General features: G+C 45.0%; 8 protein-coding genes across 8 annotated transcripts; 5 read left to right on the top strand and 3 right to left on the bottom strand.

Moving 5' to 3' along the window:
* Window positions 1–145: 145 nt before the first annotated feature.
* I203_106620 (beta-tubulin) lies at window positions 146–1877 on the bottom strand (the record flags this gene model as incomplete). Its single annotated transcript, XM_019150138.1, has 7 exons — window positions 146–265; window positions 338–500; window positions 558–694; window positions 754–1155; window positions 1211–1463; window positions 1538–1744; window positions 1804–1877. 7 exons carry the CDS (start codon window positions 1875–1877, stop codon window positions 146–148), a joined length of 1356 nt encoding a protein of 451 aa, XP_019000466.1.
* Window positions 1878–3039: 1162 nt separating this feature from the next.
* Window positions 3040–4238, top strand: I203_106621 (uncharacterized protein; the record flags this gene model as incomplete). Its single annotated transcript, XM_019150137.1, has 4 exons — window positions 3040–3574; window positions 3632–4087; window positions 4152–4168; window positions 4227–4238. 4 exons carry the CDS (start codon window positions 3040–3042, stop codon window positions 4236–4238), a joined length of 1020 nt encoding a protein of 339 aa, XP_019000465.1.
* Window positions 4239–5739: 1501 nt separating this feature from the next.
* On the top strand, window positions 5740–7461 carry I203_106622 (uncharacterized protein; the record flags this gene model as incomplete). Its single annotated transcript, XM_019150135.2, has 3 exons — window positions 5740–6359; window positions 6434–6657; window positions 6740–7461. The coding sequence occupies 3 exons, from the start codon at window positions 5740–5742 to the stop codon at window positions 7459–7461; spliced, it is 1566 nt and encodes a 521-aa protein (XP_019000463.2).
* Window positions 7462–7718: 257 nt separating this feature from the next.
* Window positions 7719–10330, top strand: I203_106623 (uncharacterized protein; the record flags this gene model as incomplete). The annotated part of the gene is made up of 18 exons (XM_019150134.1): window positions 7719–7735; window positions 7803–7835; window positions 7913–7958; window positions 8023–8050; window positions 8109–8116; window positions 8175–8243; window positions 8326–8355; window positions 8408–8451; window positions 8513–8546; window positions 8596–8610; window positions 8660–8689; window positions 8749–8809; window positions 8868–8927; window positions 8985–9027; window positions 9091–9266; window positions 9344–9506; window positions 9570–10225; window positions 10278–10330. 18 exons carry the CDS (start codon window positions 7719–7721, stop codon window positions 10328–10330), a joined length of 1566 nt encoding a protein of 521 aa, XP_019000462.1.
* A 193-nt stretch (window positions 10331–10523) lies between these two features.
* On the bottom strand, window positions 10524–12168 carry I203_106624 (uncharacterized protein; the record flags this gene model as incomplete). The annotated part of the gene is made up of 3 exons (XM_019150133.1): window positions 10524–11648; window positions 11761–11924; window positions 12051–12168. The coding sequence occupies 3 exons, from the start codon at window positions 12166–12168 to the stop codon at window positions 10524–10526; spliced, it is 1407 nt and encodes a 468-aa protein (XP_019000461.1).
* Window positions 12169–12507: 339 nt separating this feature from the next.
* On the top strand, window positions 12508–14078 carry I203_106625 (uncharacterized protein; the record flags this gene model as incomplete). Its single annotated transcript, XM_019150132.1, has 4 exons — window positions 12508–12718; window positions 12845–13059; window positions 13222–13947; window positions 14028–14078. The coding sequence occupies 4 exons, from the start codon at window positions 12508–12510 to the stop codon at window positions 14076–14078; spliced, it is 1203 nt and encodes a 400-aa protein (XP_019000460.1).
* Window positions 14079–14756: 678 nt separating this feature from the next.
* Window positions 14757–15966, top strand: I203_106626 (uncharacterized protein; the record flags this gene model as incomplete). The annotated part of the gene is made up of 7 exons (XM_019150131.1): window positions 14757–14951; window positions 15049–15093; window positions 15162–15248; window positions 15330–15467; window positions 15535–15552; window positions 15659–15797; window positions 15878–15966. 7 exons carry the CDS (start codon window positions 14757–14759, stop codon window positions 15964–15966), a joined length of 711 nt encoding a protein of 236 aa, XP_019000459.1.
* A 250-nt stretch (window positions 15967–16216) lies between these two features.
* On the bottom strand, window positions 16217–18688 carry I203_106627 (uncharacterized protein; the record flags this gene model as incomplete). The annotated part of the gene is made up of 6 exons (XM_019150130.1): window positions 16217–17390; window positions 17456–17577; window positions 17632–17686; window positions 17752–17881; window positions 17989–18168; window positions 18394–18688. 6 exons carry the CDS (start codon window positions 18686–18688, stop codon window positions 16217–16219), a joined length of 1956 nt encoding a protein of 651 aa, XP_019000458.1.
* Window positions 18689–19036: the final 348 nt, after the last annotated feature.

Consider the following 19036-nt stretch of genomic DNA (forward strand, 5'->3'; position numbering starts at 1 on the left):
CGAAACCGAAGAGGATCAAAAACAATTCTACTTGAGCAGGGACAATACAAGACAGAACTTGGTTTTTCGTAAGAGTATTCGCGAAAAAAGAGCATCATAGACATGCGGATAGAGGGGAGATTAGAGGATTGAGGTAAGGGAACGCTTATACCTCTTCTTCCTCGATGGGGATTTCCTCATCACCGTAAAGCTCATCATCGGCACCTGCTTCTTGGTATTGCAAGTATTCGGAAACGAGATCTTGCAAGTTGGACTCGGCTTCGGACTATCGAATAGAATAATGGATCAGTAAATGATGATATAGCCCAATAAATCACGAGATACAAGTTCAACTCACGAATTCGAGCTCGTCCATACCTTCTCCAGTGTACCAGTGGACATAAGCCTTTCTTCGGTACATCGCAGAGAACTGTTCTCCAATTCGCTTGAAGAGGGATTGGATGGAAGTGGAGTTGCAGATGAAGGTGGAGGACATCTTGAGGTTTCGGGGAGGGATGTCACTGTATTCAGTCGCGTCAGAGAAGGTTTATAACTGATGGGATACAAGTCAAATTTACCATTGAGCTGCAGAGATGTTTCCGGGGATCCATTCAACAAAGTAGGCAGAGTTCTTGGTTTGAACAGCTTGGATTTGGTCTTCGATCTCCTTCATTGAGACCTTACCTCGGTAGTAACAAGCAACGGTAAGGTATCGCTATCACACGAGCTCATATCAGCATTGAACAACTTCTCAGTAAGCAGCAGACTACTCACACCGTGTCGAGGATCGGAAGCAGCCATCATGTTTTTAGCATCGAACATTTGTTGAGTGAGTTCAGGAACGGTGACAGCTCTGTAGGAAGCTGAACCTCTGGCGGTAAGAGGGGCAAAACCGACCATGAAGAAATGGAGACGAGGGAAGGGAACCATGTTGACGGCCAATTTTCTCAAGTCAGAGTTCAATTGACCTGGGAATCGAAGACAGGTGGTAACACCTGACATGACGACTGAGACGAGGTGATTCAAATCACCGTAGGTGGGGGTATTGAGTTTGAGAGTTCTCATACAGATATCGTAAAGAGCTTCGTTATCGATACAGAAGGTCTCGTCGGAGTTCTCAACCAATTGGTGAACGGAGAGAGTAGCGTTGTAAGGTTCGACAACAGTATCGGAGACCTGTGCGGGATGTATCAGCTGCTATCAAATACACGTCATACAGCTGATGACTCACCTTAGGAGAAGGAACGACGGAGAAGGTACACATCATTCGATCGGGGAATTCCTCTCGGATCTTAGAGATCAAGAGAGTACCCATACCGGCACCAGTACCACCACCGAGGGAGTGGGTGATTTGGAAACCTTGAAGACAGTCACATCCCTCAGCCTCTCGTCTTACGACATCGAGAACCGAGTCGATGAGCTCAGCACCCTCAGTGTAGTGACCCTTAGCCCAATTGTTACCAGCACCACTTTGACCGAAGACACTTTGTATTCAGACAAACCATCAGCTTCTATCTGAGATGACAGATGGCCAGGAAGAGGATTGAGCGTCACTCACAAGTTGTCAGGTCTGAACAAACTACCTAATGGACCACCTCTGATAGAGTCCATTGTACCAGGCTCCAAATCAATGAGAACCGCTCTTGGCACGTATTTACCAGAACCGGCTTCATTGTAGTAGACGTTGATACGTTCAAGTTGGATATCGGTGGTACCTTTGTATGAACCATCGGCTTGGATACCGTGCTCTTCGGAGACGACCTCCCTATAGAGCCATAAGACATCAGATGAACAGGTATTACCGTCGGATGACGGTTAACTCACCAGAACTTGGCACCGATTTGGTTACCACATTGACCGGTTTGAAGGTGAACGATTTCCCGCACTGAACGAGTCATTATGGAGTGGAGTGAGTAAGAGTAGAGAGAGTGATAATCAGGATCAAGGTGGATGAGGGTATCGAAGATTGAGGATGAGGGAAGTTGAAGAGAAAAGCAAAAGATGAATGTTGTTGATTATTGTGGTTGATCAATGGGTAGATGTGTAACGAGATGTCAACGTGTGATGGAGGTGGGATAGATCGGTGTTTACGATATTTGAATGTTGGCAGGTGGCAGCAGATAGAGACAATAGTATCGATGAATAGAGTTGTATGAGAATAGGAGTAGGCAGTGCAGGTGATCAATGCGAAGGTGAGTGGGATAGCGCGTTTCAGGAAGGAACAGTGATAATATGATTAGCACATTCACATCATCGTTCACTGAACTGACTTGGACTCACTCTTGTCTTGTCGTTAAAGTGGAGTGGGTGATGGGTCGTTAGAAGGTAGAAGAGATGATAAAAGAGTGTAGGATGAGTTGAGCAAGGGTGAAGAAGTTCTCCAACAAGATGTTGATGAATATGATGACTTTTGTTTGCTCCTCGCTGTGTGTGTGGGTGATCCGTGCGTTGACCGAGTGTTGAGTTGCGCGTGTTCAACGCGTCAATCCTATATAGCTACGGAAATTTTCGGAACTAAATGTATTACGTAGATGTGTGGCATCTCAATAGTGGCAATAAAGTCTGACCGATCGATATTCAGCTTCGAAGAGCTTCTATAATTTCTCAATGCTTGCAATGCAGGTCAAAGGATGTTGATGCTTGCGGGAGGCGGTACTTGGGAGATGGTGGGGTGAACAAATATTGATGACACTGTGAGATGATCAGTTTCCGTTGCTCACATACCTGACAGACAGTATACCTCCATCTCGCAACAAATCCCTCGAAAGTAGGGTATTTCACAAAAACGTGTAGACAACCCACATTGAAGATTCCTCTTCCCCGCTTCCCCTTTTCTTTTTTGTCTTTTGAACAACAGCCTTTTATACATTTGATTGTCGTGAAATATCTGACCGTCAACGTAAAGATCAACAGCTATACAATCTTCTTACAGGTGATATTGTATCTTTTCCATGTCAATGGGTCGACCGACATTATCTTCCATCGAAAACAATATATCTTGGATCTTTTGCAAGTCGCCATCCCAATATTTTGCATTCAAATCAAGAAGCAACAGCCAGAATGTTCTCTCTTAACTTTAAACGTCCTCAACGCCGCAGAACTGAAAGGCTCTACTCCTCTGACGACTCCCTATCTGAAACCGAACGCCAAGCGATACATATAGAGCTAGAAGAGATGACCCCGCATCCTCAACGGCCAGCTGGGGCGGTAGGAAGAGTCCAGCCTTGTCGAGGAGCCAAGCGAAAGGCCCAAGAATCCATTGATAATGTCTATCTAAAGGAAGAGGTATGGAGGGATGCTCAAGAAGTTTTGAGGATATCCAAAAGGCGGAAGATGACTGAGTTGATTGAGAGGGGTCTGTTGACAAGTAGGCGAGGGAAGCGCAAGGAGATTGTAGCTTCTCAATTGAAGTCGGACATTGGTCATTCTGACAAGATGTTGATTTACGGAAAGACCAGAAGAGGAGAAATGAATGTGGGCGAGGGGGCTTCTGGGACTGACTTTGTAGATTGTGGGGAAGTGTTATCCCGAGACAGTCGGTTATGCGATGATGGAGTCCAAGAGACCGAAGAAGGTCCTCGAAGGAAAGGGAATGGTGAGACAAGCGCAAGCGATGATGATGATGATTAAGAAGGCATCTCGGATTTTACAGAGTCTTACGATCTCAATGAAGCCCAATTTGATGAAGTGGATGGAAGTTCGATTACGTCCCAAAGTGCACCAAGCCGTACCAATGTACAAGACGAAAGTGAAAATTGTGAAGAGCGATATGGTCACGAAATTGGTCAAGATGAGATATCTGGTTCGTGTCAAAGCGATATAAGTGATGTTGAATCACGTTCATCCAATACATTGAATCTGCAAGGCAAAGAGAACGAGGAGGAGTCTTCGGAATCGCACGAATCCGACGAGCCCGACACCTCACAGAGCGAGATTCGATTTGATGGTAGGCTGCTACCGTTCAAGAACCCGACAGCGAAAAGGCAAGAACAAGCCAAAGATCGATGTATAATCTGCTTCAATGACCTCGAAACCATCCATCGTAATTCTCTCCAAAGCAATCGAGATCCAACATTGGTAATTTGGACATGTGATCAATGTCAAACAGGTGAGTGTAAATATCATACTGTACTTAGCACACACAATCAAACAGTTCATATGCGTGGAGGCAGTACAACTGGGAGGGGAGGTTAGTTCATATAGTGGAAATTTAGCTGACTGAAATTCATTGTTGATGGGTTTTACAGAATACTGCATAGACTGTACCCTCTCTTGGGTGACACCCAACTGTCCACAACGAGGAAGACGACTAAAGAGAAATAGGAGATGTCCTATTTGTAGATGTAAATGGAGATCTTTCGATATACTAGATCAAGCTAAGCGATACAATCCGGCTGTTTATGATAGATGAAATTGACATTACTGTATTCACGAATGGTATTCACATACCCGTATGTATTGACTTGTGGGGGCAGCTTCTGAGGAGTGATTGTCTGAGTACATCTCCCATCTGGCAGTATTCGTTTGGAACATTTTGGGAGGCAACAGTTTGCAGTAGCTATGTGATGACGATCACGACATATGTCGAACAGGCAAACTCCTGGGTTGATAAGTCGTTGTCCCTATGAGAATGTCGTGAATCTCTTTCAAGTATGTTACTATATACTGTATTCTAATGGACCATGACCACGCTTCGCTGAAGGTCACTACTCAGGAAGTCGACTTCCGCTGGAAAACATGAAGAAGAACCCATCAAATTTATGCCATTCTTCATGTGACCATATACACCTTTTACGATGATCCTTTGTGTGATCTCGAAAGAAGGTCGGAAAGAAGGGAATGACGAACATGGAAAGAAGATCCTTTTCATTTTGATGGAAACCTGTGGGTATCATCCAGCACTATCAATGTTCACTCTACACATAAAAGGTATAGGCGATCTCTATATATCTTCATGGCTCCCTCTTTCTTCTTTCCTCTACTGTATACACGTATACACGCAAATACATATCTCGACTTACACACCGAGTTTCAACTTGACTGACCGAATACTACCAAGTCTAACACCCTACGAAGTCTCTCGCAAGTTCCAAAAATCAGTGTTCGACATGAGCGATCTTAACCTTCGACCGCTGTTCACTTACCAGCCAGCTTATCATTATCTCTTACCCGGCCCAGAACGATTGGTCAATCAAAATCCGCGATCACGATCTATACATACTCGTGAGTCGGGTCTGCTCGTGTGTTCTTGCTCTCTGGCCTGGCCTTGTCTACTTCGCCCCGCGGCCCCGTACCAGATTTTTGCCACTTCACCCAAAGTCTCTGGCCATATCCATCCAGCTCTGATCGTTCGATGAGACGTGATTCGAAGACACAAAGAAATGGCCATTTCGGCTGTCTGAGCGTGCTAGATGATACCTTCCTTTGAGGTCCGATCGAAGTTGATCACAAAGGATCTACTGTACACTGTGTACCTTCCTTTTTGAGAAACAAACGAGACAGAACGACAAGAATATAAAGGAAGAACACACAATCGCAGACACAAAGATATCTTCCTCTTCCATCTGCTACATATATGTATTTATACTAAAATCAGAAACCATCTTCTCCTTTCCAGCTAGACCAGATCATCGTATTTGATAACTTCATTGACCCTCCCTGATACTGACAATACATCACCTTATACTTATACTCACAGTCCCATCGCTTGCAGCCCCTCATCGAAGTTCTCCATCAAGAAGCAGAATTCGCACTGGTACAATGCATCGATACGAGCCATATCCGCGTATACCCATCCATCCCTCTTCCTCAACATCCACCCCATACTCCAGAAAGTCTCAAGGACAAACAATCATATCTCACGCACCACCTCCGTACACTACCAAACCACTCGCACCTTATCCTCCTATACCCGGACCTCATATCACTTCTAAACCTCCCCAATCTCAGTCTCATTATCAAGCACAACATCTGCACTCGCAATCACATGCGCAATCAGGTCGATACCAACCTTCTCGAGGTGCTCAGCGAGATGCCAAATACACAAAGAAAGAAGCTGAGAAAGCTCAATTACTCGCTCAGGCAAAAATGATCGCTAGGAATCAGCAAGTGACATTGTCGGAACGTAAGAGACAGAGAGTACTTCCTGGGCCTTCTGTTCTTACGCTCAATAGTAGCGGTAAAAGAGAGGAGATACAGTCTCAATTGCAATTGCAATTACAGTTACAGAATGTTCAAGTGGAGAATGCCGAGAAGGTAAAGAAAGAACAGCTACTTGCTATTCGACTTGCGAGGGAGGAACATCAGGAGATGATAAGGAGGAAAGAGGCAGAGGAGAAGAAGGTTAGGAGGATACAGTTACAGGTCTTCGTACATGCCAGGCGAGTTACGGTAGAGAAGGGAGAGTTTGACCGGGTCAAAGGTGCTGACGGTCAATGAATGATCTTTTCTTTAGACCGACTCCATGTGAATGGAAAGGATGCGAAGCGATACTCAACTCATGGGCAACTCTTGAGAAACACATCCATCATTCTCATCTTCATCCGTCAATTATACATGATTCCAATCAAGTAAAATGCCAATGGCAAGGATGTAATGAGGAATTCAAGAGTAGAGATGTATGTGAGAGGCATGTACTGGTAGGACATATGGGATCGTTCTCAGCTAGGTGTCCATTTGGTATGTCTCCCATCCATCTTATCTTTCACATACATCAAGTTGTCAGATACGATGTTGCTTACGATAGGATCGTTAAACTTAGATTGTCTATTCGAAGGACCTTCATTTCCTTCATTGATGGCTCACATATCCCGACGACATCCCAAAGCTACTCCAGATGACTTTATACCAGGTTTGATTCATTACCGACCTTCTCTCCCGCCTTTGTCCCTCTTACCTCAACTACCATCTCTCACCCAGCCTCACAAGTACCACGCCTTCGAGCCTATCTTACCTTTCAAGGGGGGTGTGGGGAATAGGAATCGGAAGATGGTTCAGCGGAATTGCTTTAAAGGGAGATACCCCCGCGTGGAGGCATATGAAGATAAGAGAGGTGCAGGAGCGGCTATACAGGCTATCATCGAGAATTCGAAAAGGTTGAAATACCTTCCACCCAATTCGGCGGTAGGTATTAAGGTTGAAGGTGGAAGAGAAGATGAGGAAGAAGAGGAACCTGGAACGGCCAGAACATTTGTGCATTTGGTGGACGTTATAGGATCGGCCAAGTTGGCTAGTGAACAGGCTAAGAAGGAGTTTGGTGATGACGTTGAATATTCAAGTATGAGTGGTTCTTCAACATCATCGAGTCGATCTTCCCCTTCTATCATAAGCAGTGGATCATGTAATAAAGCAGAGTACGACACCGAACGGGACAGGGTGAATCCAGAGATGAAGGTGAAGAGAAGTCAGAGACTTAGATTGAAGATTGTTAGAAGGGATTCAGGCAGTTCGTTGGGTGATAGTTTGTACAGCGAGGAATGCTAGTAGCTGTGTCGATTTTGTAATGATAGATTAGGATTTAATCGTAGTCAACCTCATGCGTTCCCCATGTGATGATTACAAATGAGGATTAGTCCAATCACCCGATCGCCAAAGTGGAGGTGAACCAGCATGTAATGTCCAAATGTCCAATGTCGATCATCTTCCTCTTCTTGATCCATCAGTCATTTTGACCCAAACCTTCTCTACGCACTCATTACAACCTGGACTAGCTAGAAGATTGAGTGAAGCTACTCGCCAACATGCAAGCGCCTCAGCTGTAAGCTATTTTTCACTACTTGATCCGACTTAAGACGCTGAATTGGAGTCGAACTTGCTCTCCATAGCCGACTGAACGAGCGTCAAGCGAATCCTAATCCGTAGGTATCACAAAATAATCGTATCAGCTTACCAAAATGATGACCTCATCTTGAAAGCTGATGATGTTACCACATAGGTATATAATATTCATCCGTTCGTTGCAGAACAAGAAGGATCATACGGTTAGCTGTCCATATCGTCTGTATGTAGCAAAGCTGATCCGCTGAAACGATACCGATACTTCAGGATGCAGAAGATATACTCAAGGCGGTTGGTGAGCTGTCTCGGCTCTTTCTCTTCGAGCTGCCGTACCTAGCTGACTTGCCTTACAGCTGCACAGGTACGGTAAAGCAATACAGGACTATCTTGGATGTAGTTTGCTAATTGTGATTGAGTAGATGAGAACAATCATGAGGGAGAGGTTTATGCAGGTACATACCCTAGAAGAGGCAGCGTTCAATCGAGTGGTAAGTCTTCTGCGATTTCCAAGGCAGATGATTTCTTCTGCGTTTGCGTAATGGTCAGACGTACTGACGCCAAATATGATAGTTCGCAGGAAGGAACTGGAATCATGGACAGGTGAGCTGCCTGTATGACCTCTGCTACAATCATCTCATACGTTTCTTTGCAGAGTATAGAGCTAGTACTGAGAGGGCCAAGTGGACGGTTCTTACCGTGAGCTGACCGGTTTTTGTAACGGGCCAAAATACTAGCTGACAGAACAGGATTGTCGCAGAATGCCATACATCATATCTGTGATGTGCCATGAGGTGAGCTTGTCCATCATACGGGGAGCTTATAGTTGACGCAATCCCATAGATGGCTCATATCGAGGTAGGTCTCTATTGATGAATCGACGAAATCTAGCTCATATGGAATATAGCAAATGAACCACGGTCCTAAATTTCAGAAGGTAAACCTAACTCTCTGTCGCTCAGATAATGCAGTATGCTAAGCTACTACAATCATCAGCTCATGGCAGATATCAAAGCCGATGTCGGTCGTCTACAGTCGAGTGGATACTATGGGGACGGTGAGTGAATATCTTATACATACAAGAGCGAAGATTTCTAATATAGCCCTCCAAATAGGTTTTTGGTCTGACGGAAAGAGACTGAAGGATAGCGTAAGAATGGGAGGAGAGGGATATCGTGAGCTGACTTGAGGTTCGTCGACTTTGGACAAGCTGACTCCGTTGTGGGTCATAGGGGCATCTGATTTCCCGGAATACGTGTGCGGTGTCAGCGCCTCGTAAGTTGCTTTCCTTCTTGCCAACCCATCCTTGAGCTGACTAGATAATTCACAATTCTGTAGAGACGCTCGAAAGGCCAAGAGACCCTCTCGTGGTCCAGGATCAAGTCGCCAACCAGGACTGGTGAAAGGCGAAGCGTCACATCGATCAGGCAGACAGACAGAGTACAGACGTAAGGCCGGGAGAAAGAATAACGCCGATATGGGAGAAGGTGGTTCAAGGTTGGATGGCGGTAGGCGTGAGTAAACCGGAAACTCATAATTGACAATTGAAAGAAGGGAAGTCTCACTGATGTATGCGTTTATGGTGACGTAGAGATAACAAAAGAAGATAGAGAACAACGTAGATCCTACATCGACGATATGACCCAAGTCTTACTCGACCAAGGGCTGAGTATGACCAAGGCGAAGAAGAGAGCTGGAGAAATGTGGGAAGAAGATAATCCGTGGTGGAAAGAGGGCAGCACAAGGGGCAAAGTGTGGGTCGCATCCTTACTTTTCACTGTGCTATTTCACATAGCTGATGAAAATGTATTATTTAGTGCAAAATCCAAAACTGCTGCTGAGATGAGAGCAGCAGCTGCCGAAGCTCGTCTTCGAGCGCTCGCTGGACCAGCTACTTCAACCGATGCCAAACCGCTCACTACGATGTCAGACGATGAGGGAGAAGAGAAGGAAGAGGAGGAGGATGTCAAACCTGTGTTTGACGAGGAAGACGAGGTGGATGATCCTCATATCGGCATAGAGGAGAGGAAGAAGGAGATGGAGGATGAGATGGACGAAAGTGAACGAGAGGGTCTCAGAGGGGGCTGGGAAGAGTATATCAATCCACCTCGAACAATGAATGCAGGACAATCTTCAAGAGGAGTGAAACGAGAACGATCACCTACATTGACGGTTGATAGGGAAGACACTTCGTCAAAACAGCCTAAATCGATACCCGGATTCGGCGCAGCTGCAATCCGACAGGAACGTCTGAAAGCTCTTGGTATAGCGCCAATACTGATTTCGTCAGAAGGTAGAAATAAAGGTCGCAAATTGGGTTCAACACCAGATGGTACGATTTCTTTGGGATCGAAGAACGACAGAAAATCAGATGTATCGATCTCTCACCAACTGAGGAGCAATAACGATGGAGTAGGTGATTGGGAATGTAAAGTATGTACATTCATTAACATGGCGGATCATGGGCGATGTGGTGAGTCTGCCATTTCGTCAGATTGAGAAGGGTTAGCTGATCCACTGCACAGAGATGTGTCAGGCTAGACCTGATGGGGCAATGCCTGATGACGTTATCATCTGATTCGGAAGGATGAGCTCGGCTGATGCCTTGTTGTACCTGTACATCTGCAGCAACATATGAATTCGTATCATGTCAAATTCTTTGAGGCGCAATGACTCTAAACCGTACACTTTACTACATGTTACATATCAAGAAATACAACGTCCATTTGATACAAAATCACAACACAACTTGACGTTGCCCTATCTCCAACTCATATCCTAGGATCTTTCCTATTCGAAGTGAAATCTAGTGATCCCGATCCTCCTGTTTGAGCAGAGTTCGCTCTCCTCATCACCGAGCCCATCATGACCCCCTCTTTAGGCAGTGGGATCGGCAAGCCCTCTTCGCTTCCTTGCGGCTTCACCAATGATGCTGTGGCTGTGGATGACGACGACGAAGGCATAGAAGGTGATCGGTTATTTATTGGTCTGCCACCTCTATTGGGAGGAAGATCCGGTAAAGGAGGTGTAGGTCTACCAAGGACAGTCTGAGGGTTGGCAGGTGCAGGTGTAGCAAGAGTAGGGATAGATCGTTGCGAGATGGTAGATCCATGTTGTGAAGAAGATGAATTCATCCGAGACATTGGTAAACTACTCGATCTTTCACCCAGACCTTGCAACGGCAGTGGTAAAGGTGGTAGAGGGATTTGACTTTGATCGATATATCTTCCAGGTTGACTTGAATAACTTCCGCTATTCAAGTTAGAATTGGAATTACTAGCTGAACTGGTCAAACTGGTCGATCTAACCCTATTGTGATTACCTGGACCACTGTCATTCTGGTTGTAATTGGTATTATTGGACGACTTCTCCTCTTTCCTCCTTTGATATAATTCTCTTTGAATATTTTGAATTTCAAACAATATCTGAGTGTTATAAGCGAAATCCAAAGCTGTGAAACCTTCAAAATTCCTTATCGCCAACAAGTTTGAACTCGACCGACTACTTCCCGTGGTGGTATTTTCAAGTATAACTCGAATAGTATCCAGATGACCCCAAGCACTGGCATAATGTAATGGGGTATTACCCTGCAAATCGGTTAGGTTCAGATCACCACCTAGGGAACAGAGTAAATCGATAAATCGCCAGTTCCCGCATTGCGCTGCGACGTGCAATGCCGTCTTTCCACCTGAGTTGGACCAATCTAACAGAAATGGGAATAGGGTGAAATATAGTTCGGTCATACGCAGACTGATGTTGGACTTGACTTCGTATGACCTCGTGTCGACTTTAGTTGGGAGGGAAGTGGAGTGAGCTGAAAGGTGATGTTGAAACGGTGAGGTTGAGAGGGAGGGGATTGAGGCGAGAAGATGGAGGATCGTGTTGTTATCTCCGTCCTACAAGTGACAATATCGTCGATTGAGTTAGTCAATTTGTAGATGCGTTGAGATACGTGAAAGTGGGATGCTCTTTCCATTTATGACCAATTGCTTGCACAGACCGACTCACCCTTGAGAGCTCCTGATCATCATGTCCATAATCCAATAGAAGCCATTCGTATACCTCCAAACTACCTTCTATAGCTGACCAGCTCAGACTGGTCAACCTGTTCTTATCGGTGTTTCGCAAGTCGGTTTTATGCTGCAGACGAGAAAGGAGCGATACGTTGTTGTCTATATGTCGCGTCCAATTACAATCACAAATGATCAGCTCTTCATCCTCTGTGCTCTGCGAGTTCAGACTAGATATAGTAACAGAGATGAGATTTTATGAGCGATAGAATGGGAATATGGACTCACCTCGTACCGCCTGTCTGACCCTTCCTGAGGGGTTCCTAATTACATTCAACTTCGGTGCGGGGATCTTGATATGCGAGGATGTAGCCAGAGGTTGACTCATCGTTTTGGTTGCTGCCATACTGACTGGTAAACGTAAACGTAAGCAGAGCTTGAGCGTTATGTCAACGGATCATATGAGATGGATGTAAAGATACATTGAAGGATTGTGGTGATCAAGAAAGAGGATATGGGTGAAAGAGAGGGAGAGATGGGCAGAGCAAGAGAGGGATGAAACCGGTAAAAGCGCTCTGGTCAACTGCCGAGTTTGATCAACCATCAATCATCTTCGTTTTCTTCATTTCTTTTCCCCTTCATTTCGTTGCTGCATCAATTCACCACCATCTCTCGTCTCAAGACGGAACGCAGGTGATCCAGCCAAATCGAATCTGCTGCCCGACTTTACACGAAAATCGATACGATGTCATCGTTGCCACCAAGACCGAAACCATGGGAGAGCAAATCAACCTCCGCTGTCCCATTATCCAACTCCGAAGCTGGACCTTCCACCAAACCTGCTACAGCTGCATTGTCATCATCAGCATTCGATAATGCCCTGCAGGCTAGTGGTAGTAACAGTAATGCCGCGCCGAAGCTACCTGATAGACCGACTGATTTGGGAGCGAGCAACAGTGAGTCATCGGTGTTTCTTCTGCTTAGATGGACACCAAGCAAAATTATGTCTGAACATTTCTTAGATATGTTCCATAAATCATCACCCATATATGCTGCGAGCTGACCAATGCTTTCAATTCTAGGTCTGACCACTCAGCCATACGCCCAAAATCGATATACGAATTCTTACGGGATGTCACCGTATGGCGGTATAGGAGGGATGAGCGGATATGGGGGATATGGTGGATATAGTGGGTATGGGGGTTACGGAGGGATGAGTAGGTTCGGTGGTGGATATGGTATGGGAGGGTATGGGATGGGTGGATATGGAGTAGGTGGGATGGGCGGTCCAGGAGAGGTGAGTGTGATCGTTGTGAATTCCATCAATGACTTTCACCTCTTCATATACAATCAATGTCAATGAGATACAAGATATACATTTACACTCTCGATCCTACAATATCGAATGCCTATTCCACAAGGTTGAATTGCTAATATAACTATCTCCTCATTTTCACAGGGTTACCCAACTCTCACATCATCCCTTCAAGCATCCACCGCTCCAGCATTTGCCGTCCTCGAATCACTCGTCACGGCATTCACCTCCCTCGCTCTGCTTATAGAATCTACATATATGGCTACCCACTCATCTTTCTTCGCCATGGTTGGCGTGGCAGATCAACTCGGTTCATTGAAAACATACTTAGGTCAGGTATTGGGTGTATTCTCGATATTGAGGATAAGCAAGAAAATCATCAACTGGTTGAAAGGAAAAAATAACGCGAAAGGGAAGAATCCCATAAATGGATGGGCGAACGAATGGTCAAATGCCATACCTAATTCCCCTGGAGGTACAGGAGGGGGAGGTGGTAGACCATCAATCAAACCATTAATATTATTTTTATTCTCAGCAGTGGGATTACCATACCTCATGAACCGTCTTGTCAAGCTTCTCATTGCGTCACAACAGCAACAGCAACAGCAGATACAAAATGAAGGAAATGGAGGAATTGTAGATGCTAATGGGAATATAGATCCGAGTAAATTGGAATTTGCAAGAGCCAAATGGGAGTTTAGATCTAGTGAAGAATGGGAATTGAATTTGGCAAGGGATGAGATAGTTGCGATCATCGAGAAGCGTCCCTCGGCTTCGGCTTCGGCAGGTCAAGGAGATGGAGGTGCGGGTGTGGGTTGGTGGAGAGGTAGGACGAGGGATGGGAGGGTTGGATGGTTCCCTGGCAATTATGTGAGTTGCCATTGTAATTGTAAACCCAGGCAAGTAGGTCATGCTGATTTCAATCCCGCTTGATGCTTTTCTTTTTATAGGTTGAGATTATCAAGCGCAGAGAGAATGGAAATACGCAGAAAACTGTATAATTGAGAATTGCATTACTGGTGTTCGATAGATACAGTTGAAATCGGGAGTACCAGAAGTATTGAGACATAAGTTGTAAAATGGCATGAATCAGTCTGACGTGCTATATAGCCGGTCCAGCTCATATGAGTCGTAGCTTCTTCCTACAATCATGAAAGTATCGTAATTTGACCTGACACGATATGGATAAACTGAGTGGGCTGATTGGTGCTAGAAGAGCAGGAGAGCTTGATTCGTCGTTTATTAGCAGGATCGTCTCGTTTCTTGACTTCAGTATCTTACTTCCTTAATTTCCGGCGAGGGGCTTGCATTCGTTTTCTGTCTCGTGGTACTTTGTCAGTCGATGCCTCCTTCAGCAAACAGACCAGTCTTGCGCTGCACGAATTTGTAGTTCAATCACGTATGCATGGCACAGCACATGTGACCCTCTCCAGTACCAATCTACTGGAATCACGAGGCACATAGTGGAGGAACCGGGATGATCGGCGCCGGATCGATGATCAGTAATAAGAGTATGTCACCAGGCAGTCAGCTGTATCATAAATCTCTTGAGCGTATATATAATTTGTCGCACTTGAGTAGCTTGAATCGGACATTATGTGACTGCTTATCGTCTACTTTCAGACTCTGGTGAAAACCCATCTTTTCAACAACGATTGAACACAAGAAGAGAAATAGGGATGTCAACCGTACTTATCACAGGAACCAACCGAGGTATAGGGCTAGGACTAGCCAAGGCCTACGCCCAACAATCCAATAATACCGTGATACTCGGTCTGAGGAATGTGGATAGTATGCCTGAGATCGATGTCAGACAAGGTGTGAAGTTGGTCAAAGTGAAGATTGATTCTGGGGATATAGAAAGTGCGAAGAAGGTGAGTATCCCCTCTATCAAACAGTGGACTTCATATTTTTTTAATTCTTACACTTTGTGGATCATACTGATGCGAGGTGTTTGATATGATTTGACAGGCAATGGAAGAATTGAAGTCTCAGGGAATCAATAAAATTGATCTTGTGAGTTTTCTCCCCTTGTTGGTTACTTGCAGATCGGCTCTGACTCCATGCTGCCAATGCCAAAATAGGTGATCGCCAACGCAGCTATAGGGGACTGTTTCGGTGCATTGAAAGAAGTAGATCTCGGATCGTTCGAAGAACACTGGAGGATCAACGTGAGCTGAAGCAATCAGATCATCCCTTTTCAGTTTATCTATATGGCTAGCTGATTTTACGGACATGTCTGTGTTGTATAGGTTCTCGCTCCCCTGGCTCTTTTTCAAGCTTGCGTTCCCCTCATGCCAGAGGGAAGTAAATTCGTCTGGATGTCTTCTGGAGCAAGTATAATTGATAGAGTCCCTGATAAGCTGGACGCAGGGTATGGTATAACCAAGGTCAGTTTTTGACTTTTCATCAGTATTTCTAGTGTAGCTGATTTCATGAAATCTTCCAATCGAGCAGAGCTCTATGAATTATCTCGTGAGTTATTCCTACGCTTTCCCTTTATTGTTTGTTCATACATTGTCATTGTCAATCTGCATTGAGGGCTACAAACTGATCAGCACACGTTACAATGTCACGATAGGCCCGATACGCTCATTTCGAAGAACCTTCCATCATATCCTTCTCCCTTAGTCCAGGGTGGGTTCAGACCGATATGGGAGACAGGGGAGCGAGATGGTCAGGTATGGAGAAAGCTCCTATCACAGTGGATGAGAGTGTCGGTGAGTCGACAGAGCATCCCGTCAACAACAACAGCACGAGCCAAAAGCAGAGCTGATCTGTCTGTCGTATTGACCTATAGCCGGGATAGTCAAAGTCATCGGAGAAGCTACGAAAGATAATTATTCTGGATTACATATGAGGTATAACGGTACTCAATCCAAGTGGTAAATAGATGATCTGGTCGTATTGTACTATACCCTGAAAATGATAATGGGAACGTAAATGTAAATATACATACATGCATGATGAATGGCATTCTTCTGATCTTACAAAACTATACGAAAATGACATGAGATGATGATTCTGCTCGCAAGGCGAAGATATATGGAGTATACAAATAAAAGCAGCATACAAAAGATGATAGATTAATCAAACCAGATTTCAAAAGATCGAAAACCATTCTTCCCTCTCCATTATCCTATAAATCATCCTTCAACACTTCCTCCCCTTTACTATCCTCGGACTTTCGCCTCTCCTCCACCAGGCTATTCCTATTCATATCCAGATCAGTCGAAGTGGGTCTACCAAGCAAAGCCGCCCCGGAATCACCTCTCCCTCTGGCTCCTGCTCCTCCATTGGCGTAATTCTTCTTCCAACTGACCAAGGCATCTCCCAAATCATCGGACGTAGGTCGAGACAACAAAGAAACTCCACTATCTCCTCTCGATCTGGTATAATCTCTTTTCCAACTTGGACTCGTACTACTCTCCAAGATCGTATCGTCCACTCCACTTCTACCTAACAATGCAGCTCTTGAATCACCTCTCATCCTTCCATACTCTGGTCTTTTACCTCCCTTTGAAATTGCATATAAATCAGATTCGTCTGCTATCTCCCTGCCTCCCAGAACCTTTCTGGGCGGTGTAACTGATATGTCAAAAGTAGGTTTAGGTGTCGATGATTCTCCTCTTTTCTGTGGTGGATAAGTGGTAGTATTCGTATTGAGATCTTCGACCGAAGTAGAAACAAGATTATCAGTCTCCGTATACGCCGGTGTGCTTGTCCCACTAGGTGATAGAGACCTAGTTGAAAAGTTGAATTGGGGAGGTTCGAGACTAGGCGTAAATACTGAAGGTAGGTTATCGAATACCGCTGCAGCATTGTTTGAACCACGGTCATCATCTATCTTGATAGCTGGTGTTGAGAGGTCATTCAGCTGGGAGTTGGCAGACTGTTCATATTCCATTTCTTTAACCCATTCTCTCAATTCCTCTTCGTTCATGTGTCCAGGCATTGACCAGCTCCTTGTCGGTGTCCTAAATCCACTTCCATTCACACTGCTTACCGTACTATGATTGGTATACAACCACGGTCTCCTAGCATGTAGGTTGTTTGAAGTATCCAAGGCGGTAGATCCTCGTTTCTCATCGTGGAACTCGGACATTGTCATGGATGTTTCCGATTCTACGATGGTTGTAGGTAAAGTCATAGCTGCGTTCCGTCGCATGACAATTCGCATCTGGTAATAGATGTACACTGCGGCGACCACTGTACCGATAAGCGTTAGGACAGTGGTGATGATGGAGATGATGGTGTTTTTGCGGGATTGAGTCCCGAAGGCTTTACCAAGGTAGACGATGGTGAATTGTTTGCTGTGAGAAAACAGAAACTCAAAGATGAGCATAGTCCAATGAGACCACGGCAACTACCGACTCACGGTAGTGTCAAGAAAGCAGCAGCCAGGTACATCCAGAAATTGGCACCTGCCGAAGCACTAACAGCGGTGACTATATGGCCGGGTACGGCACTGAATCGAAGGACCAGAGTGAACATGAAGCTCTGGATCCGAGAGTCAGTTGGATGTCTATGGTAAGTGGGCATGATCGAGCTCACCTTCTCTCGTATCGACTGTGTCAAGGAAGCATATAACTTGTTTTTCTTCTCGAACCTATTTAAGGAAAGGGCATGTCAGTATTAGGTATCTAGTCATCTGATACTCTCAGAATCACTTACTTGGCTGCTCTACCCTGACAACACCATTTGAACGCTATCCAAGTTGCTATTTCACCCAGGAAAGTTCCTGCAGCTAAAATAGCAAAGCCAACCCATAGTCCATAGACTAGACCGCATAGTATTCCGATGACTAGGGAAAGTGACGGGCGGAAATCAGCTCTGCAGTCTTCCAAGTCAATATGATCAATATGACCTCGATTACAGAGCAGTAGCTTTCAAAATCGACTTTGCACTCACTCTCATGTCCCACCAAGGGAGGAAACGAAACCACAATCAATATAGCTATCGGTATTAGCCAACCTCCCGGCCATTCCCTTATCGTTCTCGTCACGGGTTCACAGAATTCAACTATCGTCTCGTGTTTCGAGGTGATCAAAGCCGTTAAGACTATTGCTATGACCAGGATTGCGTACCACTCTGGGGAGAAGTGAGGTAATTGGTTAGCTCGATCCCTTTGTGACCTAAACCGAACGACATCTTTCCTTCTTTCTAGATTGACTGAATGAGTTTTAATGGATGATTCGGTATTCTACGAGCACCGTCTGGGGTGCGAGATTCGCCTTGATACAACAAAATACCCATTCACCCAACCCAGTCCAACCATGTATCCATAATTTCCATATCAGCCAACCCTAAACTCACTATACATATGTCTCCTCAAAGCCTTCCTCAACGCCTCCCTATAGTCCATCTCCTTCATATATATCCTACAAGATACATAATCCTCTTTGAACAACTGAAGCACACTCTGATTGGAAGTATCCACCGACCCATCCCTCGGTTGATTACCTATAGAAGGTGAGATAGGTCGGGAGGTATCTAAGCCTGATCGTCCATTTGCTATCGATGATGGGTTTGGAGGTGGTGAATTGGAATGTGACTGAGAAGTGGAAGGGGAACGGGAAGGTCGCTGTATACGATGGAGATTTATACCCATCGTATATTTCGTATATTTCGTACGTCGCGTCGAGCGAACTGGTCGATCTTCAATATCTCTCTCTTCTTTGCGGGGTTGACGATTGATATTGGTATCACCAAGTCTGAGTAGATCGATAGCTTTCCTTGAAGTCCTTCTATACTTTTCTGTGTCTGTTGTGATCCCGTACTTCTCAAAACGAGTACACCTTTCTTGATATCAATTAATCAAATCAGATCACGTTCCTTCCAAAACTTCTAATTGCTTTTCCAGGGTCTCTCTTCTTCTAAGACGGATCTACTGCTTTACTAGAACGCTGCTATTGTTGTCGTTGTTGTTGTCGTTGTTGTTATCCGAATGGCAATGATA

This window comes from Kwoniella mangroviensis (genome assembly GCF_000507465.2).
Source record: "Kwoniella mangroviensis CBS 8507 chromosome 1 map unlocalized Ctg02, whole genome shotgun sequence".
In the NCBI taxonomy this organism is placed as follows: Eukaryota; Fungi; Basidiomycota; class Tremellomycetes; order Tremellales; family Cryptococcaceae; genus Kwoniella; species Kwoniella mangrovensis.